The sequence below is a fragment of the Hyaena hyaena genome, unplaced genomic scaffold, assembly GCF_003009895.1.
Source record: "Hyaena hyaena isolate Hyena2069 unplaced genomic scaffold, ASM300989v1 scaffold_7, whole genome shotgun sequence".
Classification (NCBI taxonomy): Eukaryota; Metazoa; Chordata; class Mammalia; order Carnivora; family Hyaenidae; genus Hyaena; species Hyaena hyaena.
The window spans coordinates 1,782,649-1,804,779 of record NW_024080639.1 but is presented as its reverse complement, the minus strand read 5'-3'; the positions used below and the strand labels follow the sequence as shown (position 1 = coordinate 1,804,779).

The window sequence follows — 22,131 nt, the reverse complement described above, 5'->3', positions numbered from 1 at the left end:
AGAGAGGGAGTCACAGACTGAAACAGGCTCCAGGCTCTGAGCTGGCAGTCAGCACAGAGCCCGATGTGGGGCTCGAACCCATGAACCGCGAGATCATGACCTAAGTGAAAGTCAGACGCTTAACCGACTAAGCCACCCAGGCGCCCCTGAGCATCCTACTTTTGATTTTGGCTCAGGTCATGATCCCAGCATTGTGGGATCAAGCCCCACACTGAGTGTGGAGCCTGACTGAGATTCTCTCTTTCTCTTGCCGCCCCCTTCCCCCAGTCGTGCACACACTCTCTCTCTAAAATAAAAAAATAATAATAATAAATGAAAATCACTAAAAGAAAACAACAAAGGTGTGCTGACAAATGTCCCCTGGCTTTCCCTACCCCCTCTTTCCCCTCTGAGCTCTGGATGTATCTGTGCAGTTGTCCCCTTGCTCTTTGTACCTCAGGATTTCGTAGGTATCGTAATGGCTACGGCTCCAGAATAGAGCTCCTCATTCCCTCCAGTTCCTCCACCTACCATTCCTGGGTTGTCCCATTCTTTCTCATTTTAAAAAAAAAGTAAGTTATTTATTCAGTTATTAAATCCAGAAATCTAGTAGAAACTAATTTGACAATAAACTATTTGTAAAAAAAAAAAAAATAAATAAATAAATAAATAAATAAATAAATCCAGAAATCTACTAGCCATCCGTAAGTGCTTTCCTTTCTTTGCCCTTCACATCTAATCCATAAGCACTTCCTTTTGCTCTGCCTAGAGAGCACGTATCTTACCTGTCCATTTATCTCTGTCTCTAATTCAGACCATCGTCTGTTTTCTCCGGGGCGGCCGTAATAGTACGTAATAGGATTTCACTTTCACGTTTGCCTCTTTTCATTCCATGCCCGATATTTTAACTAAGAGTGATTTTTATAAAAGGTAAATCAAATGACTCTTCTCCCCTTGAGCCCTCCAGTGCACTTTGAGTAGATCCGGATTCCCTACTTTGACCCCCTAGGCTTCCTGTGCTCTCGCCTCTGCCTTCCCTTCAACCTCACCACGTCACTCTGCCTTTGGCTCTTCTGCTCTAGTGAAACTGGCTGCCATTTTGTCTCAGGAACGGGCTGGCGTCCTCAGCGCCTCTGTAGTTTTTGCTCTCTTCCCCAGGAAGCTCTCTCCCCAGCTCATCACATGGCTGACACTTCCTTTTCCTGAAGATCTCAGCTTAAGTGCCAATGCATTAGAGTCTTTCCTCATCTAATGGTATATTTCCTAGTGGTTTGTTTCTGGCCTAGCACTTATTGCATCTTGAGATTGCTTTTCCTTATTTATTACCTGATCTGCTGGAAACCTCTGTGAGGGCAGGAACCTTATCTCTGTCTAGTGTTTGGTGGGTGCTCTGTAGACACATACTGAATGAAAAAACGTATGGTCTCACCCCGTTTATCATATGAACAGTAATTACTGAATGAAAATATAGAAGGAATGTGTTTCCAAAATGGTGGAGCGGCAGTACTACTGGGAAGGTTCTGATCAGATTAAACTTTACGGGGGTGAGCGTAAGATCCTGTGCTTTGGTTTAAAAAAGAGTCCATGTCATTGTGTAGAATCCGGGATCGCTGGTTTGCCACCCGTTCATAAATCCTAGAAGCCAGAAGTGGTGGCTGGAAGGGTAATGAAGCCCTCTACTGCATCAATAAATCCCTGTATTTCCATATTAGAGGAGGGAATATCCTACAGTCTTGTCTTCCAGGGACACCAGTGGAATTATTACAGCTTTCTAAAGCGCAGTAGAATACCTCATTTATTCACTCATTCACTCAACATTTACTGAATCCACTCCGGGCCCTAGTAGTATAGTTGTAAACAGAATTCTCATGGTTCTCGTGTTCATGGGACTTGTTAGATCTAATTCCCAGTGAGAAGTGGTTTCTCTTTCAGTGCAAGTATTAAAGCAGAAACCAACGTGGCATTTATTGGAAAGGAGGGCGGTCTCATGGCTCAAAATGTCTGCCCTGGAAGCAGACTCTGGAGCCTCGGGGCTTCAAATCCCAGCTCCAGGATGTACCAGCTAACGTGACTCTGGGCAGGTGTTTAAAACGTCCCTGTGCTTCTGGATTCTCATCTAAAATCTGGGGATGAGAACAGCGCTGCCACATACTGTTGTGGGCAGCCAATGAGTTAATGTGTATAAGTCATTTAGAATGATACCCAGCGTTTAGTGGGCACTAAATTAATAGGTGTTAAGCAGTTAATTAATAAAATCGTGTTGTCTGACGGGCCAAAGGTTGGAAGACAGGTTGAGGGCGGGGAGAAGTGGCCGTAGAGGGACCGTGGGAAGTCAAAGCACAAATTAGGATTATTACTTTATTTACATTAAAGATTAATTGTTTTGAGCTTGGGCGTGAAGATCTAGACCGGGCAGTCGGTGATGATTGTTTTGTTTTGTCTTCTGTTTGAGGCTGGAGAAGTGTGAGTCCTATTTGGAAAGACTGCCCACTCCCTTGGGTTATTTTTCCTCCTAATGCTGCCGACAAAGACGCACGCTTCTGGAAGTGAAAAAGTCATAGCTTTCCATGAACACCTATTTTTGCTCTGGTTTTGTTTTAGTGGCAGCTGAAATACCCTAAGCTAATTCTCCGCGAAGCCGGCAGCGTGCCCGAGGAGCTCCATAAAGAAGTTCAAGAAGCCTTCCTCACACTGCACAAGCATGGCTGCTTCTTCCGGGACCTGGTTAGGATCCAAGGCAAAGATCTGCTCACGCCAGTCTCTCGCATCCTCATCGGAAACCCAGGCTGCACCTACAAGTACCTGAACACCAGGCTCTTTACGGTACCTTGGCCCGTGAAGGGTGCCAGTACGAGATACGAGGAGGCTGAAATCGCGGCTGCTTGTCAAACCTTCCTCAGGCTCAACGACTACCTGCAGATAGAGACCATCCAGGCTTTGGAAGAACTCGCTTGCAAAGAGAAATCGAACATCGATGCCGTGCCCGTGTGTATCGGGCCAGATTTCCCCAGGGTCGGTATGGGGTCCTTTGATGGACAGGATGAGGTGGACATGAAGAACAGAGCCGCGTACAACGTAACTCTGTTGAATTTCATGGATCCCCAGAAAATGCCGTACCTGAAGGAGGAGCCTTATTTTGGCATGGGGAAGATGGCCGTGAGCTGGCATCACGATGAGAATCTCGTGGAGCGGTCAGCGGTGGCGGTGTACAGTTACAGCTGTGAAGGTACAGTCGGCCCTGCGAAGACACAGTCCTGAGCGTAACAGGACCAGAGTTGTAGGCTCTGGAGACGTGCACACGTGTGCGTGATCGTGTGGATCTGTGTGCACACGGGTGTTGCGTGCCCTCCTTAGGCTTGCAGCGCCCACATCTCCGTAGACTAGACCTCTTTCTCATCTCGGGGCGCTGTCTAGCTCATTGTTACACTGTGCTCACGCTGAATATTTTCATGTGCAAGCGCTCCTGTCATTCTGTCTTTCCCATGCCCAGGAGAACAGCATCTTGGCTTCATGCAGCCAGCCCCCTTTCTGAAAAGTTCAGAGTAGGCTGTACAGTTGCTATAATTAACTTGCTGATAAAGGGCCGGGAAAACAAAAATCTGTCACGGCTCTCCCGGTCCCCACAGGTGCACATTGCCAGTCTTGCCAAACTCCTTTAATTGTGGTCGACATCACCGTCTTGATGGGAGTGATTTGTCAAACACGGACTTGTACTTGGCTTCATACAGATTTGACTACAATCCTTCCTTGCCGGAAGCGGTTGGAGTAGGTTCCGGAAGCAGACAGTCCTCTATTTTTAGGGGACTCTCCAGTCCCCTCTAAGCGCTGTAGTTTTAGTCCTAAAAGGGGTGCTGTGGGTGAACGTGTTCTTACAGTTTCCGAAACCGGGTCCCCTCAGAGCGGAGACCACGGGCTGCCCTCTCGCGGCCTACCAGAACTTTCCTTCTCATGTTATCCAGTGGCTGTGTGTTTAGGGGCCCCACTGTGTTTCAGCCCAGGCTCATAAAAAAGACAGTTGAGCAGATCCAGGACACGCGTGATCCCCCCCGACTTCATTCTCTCCCTGCTCGTTTGACAGAGGGATACAAGATGCGGTGTTAACCCTGTTGTGTGTCTCTTTGACAGATGCTCGAAAAACCAGAGTTCTAGATCTCCCGTCAGGGAAAGAACTGGAACTTTTAAGGGCCAGTGCTTTCTGAAAACTCGTTTTAGTTGGATGTCGTTATCGCTGCATGCTTTTTGTTTGCTCAAATGACCGTTTTTTTGGTAAAGGGATTTTAAAAGGACATTCTCATGGTTCTCTTTAAATTTCTTCCCATTTCCCAATCTCAGGCATTTCCTCGGGATAGCTGAAACATTTTCTAACTTTTTCCTTCCGTCTTCAGCCCGGAACAAGGAACTAGTTGAGCAGTTGGAAATTTTAGCAGTTTCCCTGGCATCTCAAATAATGATGCTGACCTAAGAAAATTGCTTGAAGGGGATTTGATGCTGTCCTAATGGAAGGAATGGAGATCCTCTGATCTTTAGTAAGGCGTTGCCAAGGATTTAAGACTGATCACATCCAAGAACTCTGATGGGAAGAACAATGGAGTTTGTTAGTTTCCTTCTTAAGGAGGCAACTCTCTAAAATTGAGGCAGTGGTATATGATAGCTCAGTCGGCCACAAAGATGTCTTTGTGCTCCCATCTCCTCTCAGCCTTATAGTTTAATAGTCCTTTTGTGCTCCCAGAGCGTGGGTGATCAAGTCTTTTTTGAAGCCTAGAATGTCGTTCAGAAAGGAATTTAAATTTTTATTGAATAGTTTCTGTGGTCGGGAGTAGTTACAACTGATAAAGGAAACAAGTATATATAAACATATAAAGGTTGAGCCCTGCAAGACTGTCGTCTAGAGGAGGGTAGTGCAGAATTCAAATCCGTAAGAGCTGAGGGATTCCTTTGTTCTCGTAGCACCCAAGAATCCCACCACTCTATCTAATAATAATAATAATTGTAACAGCAGCAACACCAGGAGCTCGCATTTATTGAGCACCTACTATGTGCTGGGCATTGGTATAAGCATTTTACGTGTAGTGACCCATTTTATTCATATAACAACCCTGTGAATGAAGTACTGCTGTTCTCCTCATTTGACGGGTGGGGAAACTGAGGCACGGAAGGATGATTAACTTTTCCACGGCTGTACAGCTATTAATTAGCAAAGGTCGGATTTGAACCCAGACTTTCCCGCTTCCGAGTCCTAACAGCGAAGACTAAATGCCTTATGAGCAGATATTTCCTACCCTTGAAGTATAGCTCCCTCTGGGATTTGGGTTTCTAAAATGTCCACCTCTGGAAAAGTGAAGGGAATGGTCTGTTTGCTCTTCCTAGCAGGTCCTGTATCCTCTCGTCTTCTTCCCACCTCCTCACTTCTCTCCCCCCACGACATCCGCTATAGCTTCCTACCCATGCCCTCAGGTGACTGGAATGCATTAGATAAGGTTATTCTATGACATGGAACCTCTCTCTAGGTCTCCGGCTGTGTGTGTGATGATGAGTCATGTGCCTTGAAACTTATTTTGGTGGATGCATGTCCTCCAGACAACTTTTTCCAGGTGACAAATGGTATGTTTACTTCTCTGGCCTCCTTGTAATCCTGCCCGAGGTATGGTAAGGGTGGGCTTGAAGAGAGCCATTTGGGTTAAAATCACGACCAGGGTTAGAAGGGGCTTAAAGGGAGTGAAGAGAATGGAAATTTCAGACCACTGCACCGTTTTCTGAGTCCTTGGACACATTTGTCACGCAGCGGCTCAAGGAGGTTCAGTTAGCTGTTCTAACTGCGGAGGCTGCGAAGGTAAATCAGATGCTCTTCTTGCCTTGAAAGGATGGGTGACGTAAAGTGTGCCCTCTTGATTATAATTATGAAATGAGGAAATGTCAGGTCTGGAAGAGACTTTTGAAGTCATCTAAGTTCAAGTGTCTCATTTTATAGATGAAGACACTGAGGCAGGGAGAACGGCAGTGCCTGGTCCAAGGTCACATAGTTCCTTAGCGCTAAGACAGGTTATGTGCTCAGAGTTCCTGCAAATGCATTGGGAGTTCAGAACAGAAGAGATTACTTCCTGCTGAAATTAAATTCAGGTGAAGCTTAAGCTCCTTCAGGACTTTGTTCTCAATACCTCTTCCTAGAGAAATCTTCATGTAGATTTATAATGAGCCAGTCATCCCTCTTTGGTTTATTTCTGTGAGTAGAGGTCATTGAGGAGTAATTTGTATAGGATACGTGTAATTATATAATAAATTCATTGGCTTCACATGGAGCGCTAGTTAATAGATAGCCCCAGTAAGAAGATTGAAATGGTACAATATTTAATCAGGAATGGCTTCGGGGAATCATGTGTAAATAGGCAGAGTATTTGATTTTCCTATGCTGGCTTTGCTGGCAAATGCTTGTTACTCCTAGATATAAACACACTCTCTCTCTCTATTTCTTACACACACACACACACACACACACACACACACACACACATTTTAGCAGGGAAGGCATTAACAACCCATTGTTTAATATAGTCCTGCACCTTGTTCTCTGACTGGAATGCCTTCAAAAAGATAAGGTAAATAATTATTGTTACTGTTTTTTGGGGCGCCTGGGTGGCTCAGTCATTTGAGTGTCCGGCTTCTGCTCAGGCCTTGATCTCACAGTTTGTGGGTTCAAGCCTCATGTCTGGCTCTGTGCTGAGAGCTCGGAGCCTAGAGCCTGCTTCAGATTCTATGTCTCCCTCTCTCTCTGCCCCTCCCCCACTCATCTTCTGTTTCTCTCTGTCTCAATAATAAATAAACATAAAAAAATTTTTAAAAATTATTGTTACTGTTCTTGTTTGGAAGGAAGGAAATATTTTGCAACGTTGCCTTTATTAAAAACAAACAAGTCTTAAGAATTTTATTTTATTTATTTAAAAAATATTTTTTAAGTTTATTTATTTCTGAGGAAGAAAGAGACAGAGCCAAGCAGGGGAGGGGCAGAGAGAGAGGGAGACACAGAATCCGAAGCAGGCTTCAGGCTCTGAGCTGTCAGCACAGAGCCTGACGCAGGGCTCAGACCCACAGACTGCAAGATCATGACCTGAACTTAACTGACTGAGACACCCAGGCGCCCCAAGAATTTTAACTCATGCTAGGTATTGCAGATTCTTGATATTATTTTCCAGATTCCTGGGAAGGAAGGGTGAAGGAAGAAAAGGAAGAGAGACCAGTCCATGATTCCTGTTGAGTATGTGATAGGCTAGAAAGCAGGGACTTTGTAATACTTATCTAGGAATTCTAGGATTCCTACTCATGTCTTTGACTCAGGAAAAATTGAATTCACTTAAGGATGGAAATTGGTTGCCACGATTCTTTTTTTTTTTTAAGGTATTATTTGTAAGTAATCTCTACACCCAATGTGGGTCTCGAACTCACAACCCTGAGATCAGGAATCACCTGCTCCACCAAATGAGCCAGCCAGGCCCCTCATGTTGCTGTAATTCTTAAATCTTTACTTTCAAACGAGTAGCTTTATATTCCTTAGCCTGTCTTTGAGACCATGAAAGGCTAGACCATAATTGCAGCTAGGAGTTTGGGAACATTCACAATTTTCTCAAATGTTAAGATTTTTTTTATTATTATTTTTGAGAGAGAGAGATCATGAGCATGTGAGCAGGGGAGGGGTAGAGAGGGAATCTTAAGCAGGCTCCACACTCAGTGAGAAACCTGACATGGGGCTCCATCCCACCACCCTGGGATCATGACCTCAGCTGAAACCAAGAGTTGGATGCTCAGCCAACTAACTGAGTCACCCATGTGCCCCCCAAATGCTATGACATTTAATGTTTGTCTTAGCCTTCCCCCATTCCTATCTGAGATCTCAAAACTCATTTGACTTTGTGCATTTCATTGTATCATGCCATGTGTGGTTAGTTTTGTTGTTATTGTTGTTGTTTTTAAGTAGGCTTCATGCCCCGCATGGAGCCCAATGTGGGGCTTGAACTCGACCCTGAGATCAAGACCTGAGCTGAGATCAAGAGTCGGCCGCGTAACTGCCTGAGCCACCCTAGCGCCCCTGTTAGTTATTTTTGAAGTCAGTTCTACTGCTCAATAAAACTTGCTTGGTCTTCCAAGTCACATTTTTTTAAATCCCCATGAAATTATTTATGCGCTTACCAGTAAGCACCTGCTGTTTGCCAAGCACTCTTTAGATGCCAAGCACCTAAGCGTGCGCAAAATCTCTGTCCTCAGGGAGCTTATGTTTCAGCAAGGAGAGAGTGAGCGGGAGGAGAACAGCCTGGGTAGAGGGAATATTGAAGGCCTGGAGATGGAACACCGGGTCGGGATATTTCAGAAGCAGCAAGTGCAGATGCGGTGGTGGAATGAGAGATGAGGGAGAGTAATAGCAGTGAAGACAGAGAGGAGAGACGAGGGGCCGAGACGGACAGCAGCACTTACGGATGGAATACCGTAATACGAGGTACTGGGCTTGTACGTGGCGTGGCGGGTGATGGGGGCCATTGTGGTTTTGAGTAGAAGAAGGGAGGGGGCACTGGAAGCAGCAGAAAGAAGCCATTGCTTTAATCCAGATTGGAGAAGGGGGCCAGATTAGGAGAGGCAGAGGTAAGGAGAAATGTTTGTATGATGGCACCCATCTTTTCACTGGAGAAAAGTGACAGTGCTCAGTGCTGGTGAGAAAGGAGCAGCAGTGATGTCTCCTAATTGTCAAGAGAAGGTCAGCCAACAAGAGTGGTGGGTTTTTGCATGTCCCCCCCCCCCCACAATAGTTTTATTGAGGCATAGTTTACATACAACAAACTGCACACATTTAAAGTTTACATTCGTGTGAGTTTTAACACACCTGTGAAACCATGACCACACTGAAGATAGTGAACATACCCATGATCCCCAGAAGCTTCCTCGTGCCCCTTGGTTGATCCCTAATGATTAAGGATGTTCAACTTTGTTTCATGTGCTAAGTGGCCATTCATGTATCTTTGGAGAAATGTCTCTTCAAGGTTTTTTTTTTTTGCCCATTTTGAGTTGAGTTGTTTGTTTTTTTTTTAACTTGTTGAGTTTTAGGAACTCTTTATTTGTTGTGGATGTTAAGCTCCTAACAGATAGATGATTTGCAAATATCTTCCCCAAGAATGGCTGAATTTTTAGTGATGTATTCAAGTGACGAGTAGGGAATAAGAGGACAGATTATTGTAGAACAAGCTCTATTGTCTAGGGCATTAATTGGGCAGTTTAATTCTGTATTATTGAACGCCATCATTTATATCAGCACCCCAGAAATGCTTCCTTCCAGTGTATTTCTCCCCTGAGCAGTAACCACTGTCCTGACTTCTGTGGCCATACATTAGTTTTACACATACTTGAAGTAGAATTGTAAGCTCCTTAAAGATGTGGTTTCTGTCCTTCTTTCTATGTGCATATAATGGTAGAAGAGTACGTGTTTGTTGCCTAAAGTCTGTATTTTTCATTTTGAGTAGTTTATGCTGTTCATCTACATTCCGGCCACGGCCCAATAACTCTGATTCCCACAACTACAATTTCTGTTTAGTATTAGGATTCTTTCGATTGCGAATAGCAGATACCTGACCTAAACAGATTTCATTTAAAAAGATGAGGAATTGTCTTACTTAATACTAAGCCCGGAGCTCTCACTGGCTTCAAGTAGACCTTATTTCAATAGTTAATAGCGTGGTCAATTTCCAGTTTCTTTCCCTTCATCTTTTGGCTCTTTAAGCTGTTGCTTTCCTCTCTTGGGACAAGCTTACATCTCATGGCCCCCCGCAACAGTGGCCACTCCGTTTCTTTCTCCTGACCTAGGAGAAGGAGAAAAACTGGGTCTTGGACATGTAGTTTGAACTCTGGATAAAGCTTTGGCTGAAGCTAGATGAACAAATAATTCTCTTCTTTTGATCAGTCCGGTTTTGGTTCTGATCTTCTACGTTATTCACAACGGAGAGGTTTTCTGTGCGTCTCTGTGACTCTCTGTCCTTTCCTGAGGCTGCTCAGGGAGTTCCAGCCTCTGATGTTAGAAGGTCTGGTTTGGAGAATGTGTTGTTTGAGAAGTATCTGTGCTTCCTTTCCCCGCTTCATATTATACTTCAGGTAATGTAATGGTTTTGAAGCTTTAGCCAAGAGCATCCAGAGCCATTTTCCTCTCCTTTTCTCGCTTTTACTTTTTCCTGCCAAGTCCATGAAATGGGATGTAATGAGTTTCTTCTGTGTGTGTGAATATTTGTATCTTAAAATTTTTTTTTTTTCAAATGCTTAATCTGAAAGCTGACAGAGCCAGACATCATGTTGGAAGGCTTTAGATTTTTTGGTAAAGAGTTAGCAGTATTTGTCCTGAAACCCCAGAAAACATAATTAATTTTATAATTCATCTGTATCGAGGGACCCCCGTTTATCCTGAATTGCTTGTTTTGAGGCATCTGAGAGTAGCCTCCAGCTTCTTACAGATTCCGAGCTGGGATCTGCCCCCCCCAACGCTCCCGCCCTGCCCCGCTCCATCCTTCAGACTTCTCTGAATTCATTTCTTCAGACCATTCACTCCTCAGTGGCTGGGAAGAGTTTGCCCTATGTCACAACCAACCAAGGAATGTGTTTCTAAGTTGTAGAATTCTTCCAGGAAAGCTTCTCCTTGGCTAACCCTTCTTTCCTAGGGAGATGCCCTTCAAGAGTGTTTCCCAAATGTTCTTTGGCTTGTGCCATTTGCTGTTACTGGGGAAACCTGTCCAGAAAACGTATGCAAAGTCTGCACATAGAAGCGTCCGCCCTTCAGGGCAATCACTCTGAAAAACGCATCTGAGCTATGAAAAAGCCTCTAGTGCCCCTCGTTGCCCTCAGTCTTCAGTTGCTTACCATGGTTCGCAAATCCCTCCACGTCCTGGCCTCTGCCCACCTCTCCGGCCTCTTCTCTTGCAATTCTATGTCATTCATTTGACATGTTGCAGTTCAGAATTATGTTCTTGTACACCCATCATGCTATATCCCGCCCGGAATGTATTTTCCCAACCTCACATCTTCCCCTCCCCCTTCGGACTGACTCTCTCCCTTTTTCAAAACAGATTATCCATCCCAGACTCTGCAGTGTCACCCGCAGATCAGCATGGGACAGAGAAAGCATCATGAGCTTTTGTATACAGTCCGATTAGCTGCAACTTCCGGGTTTCTCTTGTCTCAAGATCTGGGACATGGACAGGAAGGAAGGGACGTGCTGTTTAAGCCCTTCTGGCGGCAGGGTTAAGGAAACAGAGAATATAATTGCCAAGGCCAGAGTCTTAGAAATCTCAGTACTTGGGGCACCTGGGTGGCTCAGTCGGTTAAGCGTCCGATTTCGTCTCAGGTCACGATCTCACGGTTTGTGGGTTCGAGCCTTGCATCGGGCTCTGTGCTGACTGCCAGCTCAGAGCCTGGAGCCTGCTTCAGATTCTGTGTCTCCCTCTCTCTTTGACCCTCCCCTGCTCATGCTGTCTGTCTGTCTGTCTGTCTGTCTCTCTCTCTCAGAAATAAATAAAACATTAAAAAAAAAAAGAAATCTCAGTTTGGCCAAGGGAATAGGGAAGAGAAAATAGGGCTTTTTTTTAATGTGTGATGATGATGAATATAAGTTTACATATCAGGGAAATTCTTGACATACAGTGTTAATTGTATATGTTATTAAATGTACAGAATTTCAAGTGATGGGTTTTATTTGATTAGAGCTGTCATCTCTTCCTTCATGCTCAGGCATCTGCCTGTGTTTCCTATGTGACAGTGGTCGCCTACAGCTTTAAAAATACAAACAAAATATTTGATGTCATTTCTCTTTCACCAAATGGGAATGAATTGTTCAAAACCTAGTTAGCGTAAGAAAATCGAATTGGTTCATTTGGGAGGGGGGATGTGTTAGAATTTTAAACTTGACGTTTACACTTCTCATTCTTTTGTATTTTGTCACGTCTTTTACTTCTTGAACAGTTTGGTTGGTGGGGAATCCATGGGACACAATGAGACATCTGCAGTCTTCCTGGTGTTATTGGGGTTTAAAGGCAAGTCAGAGCTGATTGTCTCTGCTCGTTTCCAGAATAACGGGAGGCAGAGCTATCAGCTACACTTGCTCTCGATAATTACAAGTTGGTTTTATGGAGCAAGTGAGTCCCGCTATACTGACGCAGTTAAAAACTTATCAGACACAGGGCTTCCCTCCCTCCTCCGTACCCAGCCCAGGGGGGAAACACACCTTCAAGAAAACCTTATTCTAATGAGCACATTTCAAAGGTGCTGGGTTTATGGCAGACATCAGGAAACACCAATTGCAATGACTGTCTCTGTTTGTCATTCAACTTTACTGGTGCCATATTGGGACTAGTGGGGGACAGTGAAGAGAGGGGGGAGTTGTCTACTAGCCCGTTACCACTTAGGAGAATAGCCATATTCAGTGGCCTGAAGCCACTATAGCATGGTTGTCATTGTCGTTTAAAAATCATTTCTTTTTAAAGTTTAGTCATAGTACATTTCACGAGAGAGAGAGAGAGAGACATATGAAAATCCTTTGTAGAATATTTCTATCCTTTCTCCTTTGCTACAATCTGTTATCATTAGGGCTCTCTAGAACGAAGCTGCTGAAAGCTCTAGGGTATCACAAATATAAACATATGATTTCTCCTATCAGTATTCTTTTGCTAAATTGATCTGGTTATCAAATAATTTAGCATTAATTACTTTATTACGTCGTGTGCTAGTATTCATCACACGACATCATTATTATTTTATTCAGCCTGGCTGCCTCACTAATATGCACAGTAGACATCTCTATCCAATCACAACTATCAAGACTCCAGAGCAGAGCTAGGAAAACAGTTTCTGGATCAAGGGCTGGCCAGATGATGAATATTTTCAGCTCTGTGGGCCTTACGGTCTGTGTCGTAGCCACTCAGCCTTGCTGTCTTATGTGGAAACAGCCTCGGACTGCTGTGTGAATGAATCGGGGCGAGTGTGGTCCAGTGACTTTATATAAGCAGGTGATGGGCCTGGTTTGCCTAAGGGCTAGAACAAAGCTCAGGGACTTTTAAATGGCTGTAGGGGCCAGGCAGCTACTGCAAATGGGTGAAATGGCTGATGGGGACTGCCACTAGCAGACAGGACGTGCCTTGTCTCAAAGGGTAGCTACTTCTTAGCCAGTGACGGCCTCAGTGATACCTGTCCCTGGAATTCAAGAATAGCTGGCCATTTGGATTTTTATGCAAAGTACTTGTATCAGTTGGTAGCTAACTTAGTTTTGTTTACGATTTTTTAATGTTTATTATTTATTTTTGAGAGAGAGAGAGAGAGAGAGAGAGAGACAGCGGGAGAAGGGCAGAGAGGGAGGGAGACACAGGGTCTGAAGCAGGCTCCAGGCTCCGAGCTGTCAGCCCAGATCCCAGGGCGGGACTCGAAGCCATGAACTGCGAGATCATGACCTGAGCCGAAGTTGGCCGCTTCACCAACTGAGCCCCTCAGGTGCCCCTAGAGGGTTCTCTTTTAAATGGTTTTGGAATTAACCTAGAAAAATGGCTTTAGACTTTTCACTATATGACTTTTTCATAAAGAAAACTAGCTTAGAGTTGCTCCTAACTAAAGAATGCTCGAGAAGACATTTATCAGAAATAACAAAGAGGAAAAAAGGAGAAGATTCTGTTCCTATGGCAGTATCACATTTTAGATTCCAACATAAGGAATCGAATATCCCAAGCTGGATGGGCCCTTAAAGGTCATTTAGTAGCGTTCCTTCTTTGAAGTTGGATTTCTGGCCTGGATTTTTTTTCCCCAGCATACCTGGGCAGAGTAATGTGAATTAATAAGTATAAAGGGGATTTCGTCCCCCTTTCCTCCTTCTTTTACTGCCTTTCACCCTTGTGCATAGTTACTGCAGAGTAAGGTGTTCAGAACTGAGGAATTCTGTATTTGGGTACGCGCCTTCTGGGATGCATGTACTTTTTTGGGTTGTGTCTGTGACATGCACGTGAGCCAGCCTGCGTGAAACACGCCTTATTGCCCATTGTGACCACATGAAACTTTGCATCTTTCTGTCTGCTTCTTGTCTTTCACATTTGCTCTTCTCCAAGAATTCTGCTCTATCCATTCCAGCCCTCAGGCCATGCTTTATTATGTAATGTGGTTTAATTTGCAGTGTTTCCTTCCCCCTCAGGCCCCGGAATTAACATTTTTTTCCTGCCATCTAGTCCAGCAAGGATTGTAAAATATGTGAACTGAAAGAGCCTTAAAAAATATTGTTTCAATGTTTATTTAGTTTTGAGAGACTGAAAGAGACAGAGTATGAGCAGGGGAGGGGGAGAGAGAGAGAGGAGCACACAGAACCTGAAGCAGGCTCCAGGCTCTGAGCTGTCAGCACAGAGCCCAACGCGGGGCTTGAACTCACAAACCCTGAAATCATGACCTGAGCCGAAGGTGGAAGCTTAACCTACTGAGCCACCCAGGGGCTCCTGCATTTTGTTTCTTAAGTAAGTACTTAAGTACAACTCTTCACTGAATGCCTTCTGTGGGCCCCTTAGTAGGGCTCTAAATGCAGATGAAACAGAAAATTGGACCCTCCCCTGGAAGACCAGAGTCTAGTGTCTAATGGAATTTAAAATGTCCTTTTTCTAGTAATCAGCGATGACCATTTACAACTTCATCAGAAAGACAGCTACACTGGGGCAAAGCTCTTTGATTCATTCACTGATAGATCCCAAGTGCCCAGGTCAGTGCCTCATGTATAATAAGTGCTCAATAAATATTTCTTAAATGAACTCTTATATAAGTTTTTATATAGGACCACCCTGCAGGACTCTTCATGTAGGCAGATCATATTGTGTGCCTTTTACTTCGTTCACGTGTCTCTCCCCTCCTGGACTCCAGCCACGTAGTTCTCCTCCCAGAAAAATCAATCTTGAGTATCCTTTTGGAAATATTACCTGTACATATATATACACACGTGTGTGTATGCGTTTGTATTTTACACAAATCATGGCCTGTCAGTTTCTTTCTCTTAAAAATATATCACATAGTTCTGTGTCAGTGCATAGACGGAATACTTGCAGTGGCTACATAATATTTTATTGCCTGGACATTTCGTAATTTATTTAACCAGAAACTTATTGATGGATATTTGGGTTTTTTCTGATCTTGGGCTCTTCTGAACAGTGGTACAGTAAGCATCCTTGCTCTAAAGTCGTTTTGCAGCCTTTGCAGGTAGGAATTTGAGGATACATTCTTCCAAGTGGAATTGTGGAATTCCCATACATTCCAAGTGTTAAATGCATTTGTAATTTTGATACGTATTGCCAGATTTTTCTCTACGGAGAGTGTGAATATGCCACTGTGCTGTACTCTTACTGATACCATAGTTTATCAAAGTGTTTGATCATTTCTGATCTGATAAGTTACCAAATATCTGTTGTGGCTTTAATTTGCATTTCTCTTAAATGAATAAATTTGAACATCTCTGAAATGTTTACACACTTGTTTTCTTTTAGGTATTCTGTCTTCAGGTACTTTTTATATATTAAAAACAATTCCTGGCTATGCTCGCTTGTTTATATTTCCGTGTGATTTGTAGAATCAGCTTATTTAGTTACCAACTCCACTTAACTAAAAATCAGTCCTACTGGTATTTTTATTAGGTTTGTATTAAATGTATGGGTGAATTTAGGGAGTCTTATTTCCCAAGAACATAATATGTCTTTACATCTGTTTAAATTTTCTTTTGTGTCCTTCAGTAATATTTTAAAAGTTTTTTTTCTTATAGACAGTACACATTTAAGAATCTTGCTGGATGTTTTAATATGCACACTTTTGTTGCTAGCGTTTTTCTTAATTTGACTTTTGCTTGGGATATATTTTTCCTGGCTGATTTGCACATAAATAATAATGTCATTTGTAAAAAAGCACTTTTTCTTATAAAAAAATCTTTTTTACCTTTTTTTTTTTTTGGTCTAATTAGGTTTCCTTATGCAACTCCAGAGAATACCTTGTGTTGATCATTCCTTCCAAAACAGTGATGAGTTATTGTGGGATTAAGGGCATTGTTTACTACTTCTTAACTTTGGGAATATTTCTAATGTTTCCCTGTTAATATATGATGCTGCCTTTTTGAATGAGAGAGATCTGTATTTATTGTGTAAAGGAACTGGCTGCTCATTGTTTTATGTTGGTTGGGAAACGATGTGTTTTACTGAATACTTTGTGTATCTCTGGTGACTCTTTGTTTTCATCTATGAATATGATGAATTTTAAGTATAACCCTTTGTGTATTGAACTAGCCTTGTATTCCTGTGACAAGTTCTATTTGGTCATGCAATGTTATTCTTTTAATAGGCAGCTGGATTTAATTCTATTTCCCTATATTTAGGAATTTTGCATTGATTCTCAGATGTGAGATTTGTGTGTGTATGTGTGTGTGTGTATGTTTTCTTTTTGGATTTTGATACATATTATCCTATCTTCATGAAAAGAATTCAGAAACTTTTCTTTTTCTATGCCCTTAAACAATTTAAAGCATATTGAAATAGCCCACTCCTTAATTGTTTGGTAGAATTCTTCTTTGAAACTCTTGACACTTACGTTTTCCTAAGAGGTCGTTCTTTGACAACTTTATACCCTTTATGGTTTTGTTAACTTTTTGACCCCTTCTGGGGTCGATTTTGGTAGTTAATATTTTCCTTAAAAAACGATCTATTTAATCCAGATTATCTAATTTATTTGCGTGGAATTAAATAAAATCTTTTATTTTCCTAGGTATCTGGCGTTATTCCCTCATCATTTAAAGACATTTTTTGATTAATAAAGGACATGTTAAAGATATTCTAAAGAATGTTTTTTTTTAAAGATGTAAAAGAAGGATATAGTTCACTTACTATGCATATTTTATTAAAACGTAATTATTCCTGAGATCACGTTTATAAAGCCCAGAACTTGAGGTGGGACATTTCCTTCCTGATCCCTCTCTTCTCTTTTTGATAGGCCCCGAAGAGGAGAGTGAGGACGATCCCCAGCTCGAAGGCAGAGACCCTGATACTTGGCATGTCGGTTTCAAGATCTCCTGGGACATAGAGACACCTGGCCTGGCAATACCCCTTCACCAAGGAGACTGCTATTTCATGCTTGGTAATTAGGAGGGTCAAAACCTATATTGATGCTCTGGCGTCTGACTTTTAGACCGTTGGCTGCCTGTTTTGAATGTTTCTTTTGAAATGAACTTTTCAGGTACTTTATAGTAAATAGTGAATCTTCTACATGTAACTAACTTTTAAAATTTATTTGTTTATATTTCCTTGTTTTGTTTTTTTTTTTAGATATTGCTCATTTTTAATTTTTTTTAATGTTTTATTTATTTCTAGGGGAGAGAGAGAGACAGCGTGAGCAGGGGAGGGTCAGAGAGAGAGGGAGTCACAGACTCTGAAACAGGCCCCAGGCTCTGAGCTGGCAGTCAGCACAGAGCCCGACGCGGGGCTCGAACCCACGAACCGCGAGATCATGACTAAGCGAGAGTCGGACGCTTGACTGACTAAGCCACCCAGGCGCCCCGATATTGCTCATTTTTAAAAGCTGCCTGTTGGTTTTTTGTTGCTGTTTTTTTTTTTTTTTTTTTCCCTTGCTCCTCCCATTCTGCTTACTTCTGGAGTTCCCCACTGTGCTCAACAGTTTTCAGGACTTTTCATCAGTTACTCCATTATTCAAATCATCTGATTTTTGTAGGTGTGAAGTATTCAAATGATTTCCCTCTCCACACTGGGCATGGAGGCTACTTAGCAATGATTTCCCCTGTCTGTATAAATACTTAGTAGTGTCTTTTCTAGCTCTGAATTTAGTTTCTTCTCCGGGGCAGCTGACCTGACAACAGGGCCTTCCCGTGTACTTGTCCTTGAGTTCTTTGGGGAGCAGCGCCTCAGCTGTACCCAGGCTAACCGGAGAAGCTGCGGGATTTGAGCAGCTTGTGCTTTTGACTCTCTGCTCTAAGTTCTTTGTTTTGTTCTGGGGTTTTCTGCTTATTTTCCCACGCAGAGCATATAAAACTGTATCCTTCTATACTCACAAAGCTTCCCAGGGTTTATTCTGTCACTGGCTTTCACTCCTGATTATTCAAAGTTTATCTCACTCTTACCTGCCTGGGGGAATCTACTCCTGCATAGACTTTAGAGCTGGGGAGCCCCAAGGCTCAAAGCCCGTATTTTTGGTAAGAGTTACTTCTCAGTCAATCGTGTATTTACCGAGGACATGATGTCCTCCATGCTGTGTAAGGTTCTGAAGGAGATACTGGCGATGGAAAAAATGTGGTCCTTGCTTTCTAGAAATTCAGAGTTTGTATTAGCTCTTTAGGTCATTACTTCACTAAGCTTTCCCAAATTTCAGTCATTTACGCATCAGCTTTGAGATTCTTGCCATATCCCTGTGCTGCCTGTACTATTACTTATGTAGTATTTTTCTCTAAATAAGTTCACTTTCTTTGTTTCACTCAAATGGATTCATTTTAGAAAGAGATTCTCTAGGGGCGCCTGGGTGGCTTAGTCGGTTAAGCGTCTGACTTTCGCTTAGGTCATGATCTCGCGGTTCGAGGGTTTGGGCCCCGCGTCGGGCTCTGTGCTGACTGCCAGCTCAGAGCCTGGAGCCTGTTTCAGAGTCTGTGACTCCCTCTCTCTCTGACCCTCCCCTGCTCACGCTGTCTCTCTCTCTCTCTCTCTCTCCTAGAAATAAAGAAAAAAAAAAGAAAAAAAGAAAGAGATTCTCTATCACCATCTTAAGTGAAAGAGCAGTGTATTGCTTGGCGCAGTTAGAAGAGGTTTATAAATACAGAAAGAAAGTACAACAGTATTAAGTGCCTGCTGGTTTTGATTGCTGACGACCGTGAATCCGAGTCCTGTTCTGTCTTTATGAAAAAGGGACACGTGTCACTGTTAGAGAGGTGTTAACCGTACAGTGGTACCAATCCGAGACTTTCTCCATGTCAGCAGCAAGACGGGAGGGTCATTATGTAGAGAATGACTTTCCTGTGGTGTGTGGTTCACTGGCGCTTAATGCTGTGTCCCTTTACCTCTTTAGTTCTTCTCGTGGCGCGATTCCCACATTTACTCAGCGCTGATCGAAGCCCTAAATCTCTTGCCCGCCCTCTGCATGTTGCTTCATAGTTTACAAATCAGTCTCACCTAAGAGTCTCATTCACTCTCCGAACAAGCTTGTGAGGGTGATCGTGCACAGATTGTTTTTTCTTAAGGACTTGGCCTGACACCACTGGGTTGGTATGAGGGACAGGATGGTTTGCAGGTTGCATATATGGTGCTTTTCCTGCTCTCAGAGTGACTATTTAGACTCAGTCCCCATACACTGAAGTTTCTGTGTGGGAACATTTGTAGGCTGAAGGTCTTCTTTTCCTGAGAGCCTCCCATGCTTGCCTTAGGAACTGAGTTTCTGTTTTGAAGTCTCTGCCCCATCGACAAGCGTCATTTGTAGGGAACAGATTATTCCTCATTTTTAAAGCACAACCCACAGATGGGTATTTACCTTGAGTATAAATGGATTTTGGGGCGCCTGGGTGGCTCAGTCAGTTGAGCGTCCGACTTCGGCTCAGGTCATGATCTCACGGTTCGTGGGTTCGAGCCCCGCGTCGGGCTCAGTGCTGACAGCCAGCTCGGAGCCTGGAGCCTGTTTCAGAGTCTGTGCCTCCCTCTCTCTCTGCCCCTCCCCTGCTCATGCTGTTTCTCTCTCTCTCTCTCTCAGAAATAAATTTATTTATTTATTTATTTTTAAATATTTTTATTTCTAGGAGAGAGAGAGAGAGACAGCGTGAGCAGGGGAGGGGCAGAGAGAGAGGGAGGCACAGACTCTGAAACAGGCTCCAGGCTCCGAGCTGGCAGTCAGCACTGAGCCCGACGTGGGGCTCGAACCCACGAACCGCGAGATCATGACCTAAGCGACAGTCGGACGCTTAACTGACTAAGCCACCCAGTCGCCCCTCTCAGAAATAAATTTAATTTAAAAAAAGATGTTAAAAAAATAAATGGGTTTTAATTTTAGCCAATAAACCACTTTCCTCTGGCTGCTTTGTTCAGGAGTTTCGATTAGTACTTTGTATCTTTAAATGAAGTGGAGGTCAGTGGGGCCATTTTAAATTGCCATGTTAATTTTCTGCATATAGAAATGGTAAAGATACATTTTAAGAACGATCTTGTGTGTTCTCTTCTGATGATGAAAGTAAAATACGTGTTCATTGTTAAGAAAAGAAAACACTGAAAGGTATGAATGCAATGAAAGAAGACTATAAAATTCAGGTTCATAGCTGCTTGAGTACATTTCTTTTCAGCCTTGTTTCTATACATACATGCATCTGAAATAATAGTGATATGGGACTGACAGCCACATTTATTGGGGATTAATGACAGGTTAAGCCTTCTTTCAACTGTCTCCATAACCCTAAAAAGTACATATTAGTTATACAGGACAACAATCGATTCGGGTTGAATTGATGTAGTGACATAGCCGTGGTCATACAGTAGGGCGCGTGGCTTGTAACTTGGCCTTTTATGCCATTTGGGCTCTGACACCCACATCAAGCCCGCCCTCCTCTCCCTCCTCGCTGACCCCTGCCCTGGGCTCCTGGGCCCCCCTCTCGCTCCCTCACAATGACCCCTGTGCTTCACCTAAAGGCTTTAGGACTAGATTGTTCAGGAAAGAAGGAGAAGATGATGACAAGAGTGTTCTGGAGGCTTCCTCCTTCCGTTTCTTTGTAAAGTTCTATTTCTCTTGCCTCGGAAATAGATGAATATTGAAAATAATAAGTAATTACATTGTCCCTTTTACCTATATGTTGTAATGAATATACGTTTTAAATACAGACTTGTCCCTTTAGCTCTTGTAGGCGATAAGCAGAAGTGAGTGGCATTATTTTATAGGAGCTGGTATCCAAGCCATAGTATCTATTCCTGCTTTCCGCGACTCCTGACTTCAGCTGTGGGTGAAGGAGCTGGTCCCCTACCGACCCGGGCCAGACACAGCGCGATGTACCCAAAGTGCGCCTTTAGAATATATTCATTTCGAATACTTTTCTCTTTATCCTTTGTTATTACTCAAGCAAATTCTTATTTTCTTCATGCAGAAGTCCCTATTCCATTTCTAAAAATGAATGCTCCTCCATCTCCTCTCAAACAGCATAAAACAGACATGGTCTCTGGCTACCTTTTCTCTTTACTTTCGAAAACCCAAATCCTATAAGGAGCCCTGCCGAGGGACCGGAGCCCTGTGCTGATATCTGAAATCCGAACTTCATAGCACTTATGAAAAGGAAACAGTTTAGCTCAATTTATAATAATATATTGGTCTGCAGAGGAAGTGCCGACTGAACCCTGCCGTCTCAAGTAAATACTCCAGGGGTGTCTGATGGGGGGGACGTGTCGGGTGCCTGTAATAAATCCGCCGCCCGTGGAAGTGACTGAAGGCCCTGCTGGCGGTGCCTGAGGACCCGCTTAACTGGGGCTGTCACGGTTTCCTTTTAAATTGGAATCTCTGCCCTAATCTCAGAGTTAGACGTGACCAGATTTGCAAACAGATTTACAATTTTCACTAATTTTCCAACCAGGACTTCAAAACACACTTAGAGGGGAGAAGGGAAAAAATAAAATAAAATAAACCAAACCACTCTGGTCTTTCTCAGGCTGGGATGATTTACTTCGCCACAGATGTTTTCCATAGACTGAATGTAACCAGGGAGTTCGGGACTTAAAAGTGGCTCGGAGACGAACTGTGGGTTTTGGTTTTTTTTGTAGAAAAGATTATACAGTTCAAGGGACATCAGCCAAATTATGTTCATTAACCAGGAGCCGGGTGTGGAGAAGGGGTGTTTCGGGACAAAGGTGGGTGCGCTACGTCAACCTTTGGGGCTGACCTCCTCCCTGGCCTGACCCTTCATTTATTATTCTTTTTTTTTTTTTTTACATGTCACGACTCATGACTCCGGTCTATCTGGTCTCTTTATTTTTGTTTCCTTCCATCCAAACTCAATCTCATTTTCAAATAGCTATCTCCAAGCTCCATTTGCCAAGTCAGATTTCCATGGCAAAAAAAATAAAGAAAAAAAAAAGAGAGAGAGAAAGCAATGTCACTGGAAACGCACGCTGTTTCTTCTTT

At 43.2% G+C, this 22,131-nt stretch overlaps 1 protein-coding gene across 3 annotated transcripts in view; it reads left to right on the top strand.

The window, feature by feature from the left end:
- Positions 1 to 22,131, top strand: part of FTO (FTO alpha-ketoglutarate dependent dioxygenase) — a 391,330-nt gene that overhangs the window by 121,019 nt on the left and 248,180 nt on the right. For all 3 annotated transcript variants that reach the window (XR_005530153.1, XM_039241761.1, XM_039241774.1), the window contains exons 3-4: positions 2,581 to 3,205; positions 16,978 to 17,121. Coding sequence is in view for 2 of the 3 variants with exons in the window: in XM_039241761.1 (XP_039097692.1) it covers positions 2,581 to 3,205; positions 16,978 to 17,121 (769 nt within the window). In the remaining variant the exon portion in view is untranslated. The remainder of the gene's footprint in view (positions 1 to 2,580; positions 3,206 to 16,977; positions 17,122 to 22,131) is intronic.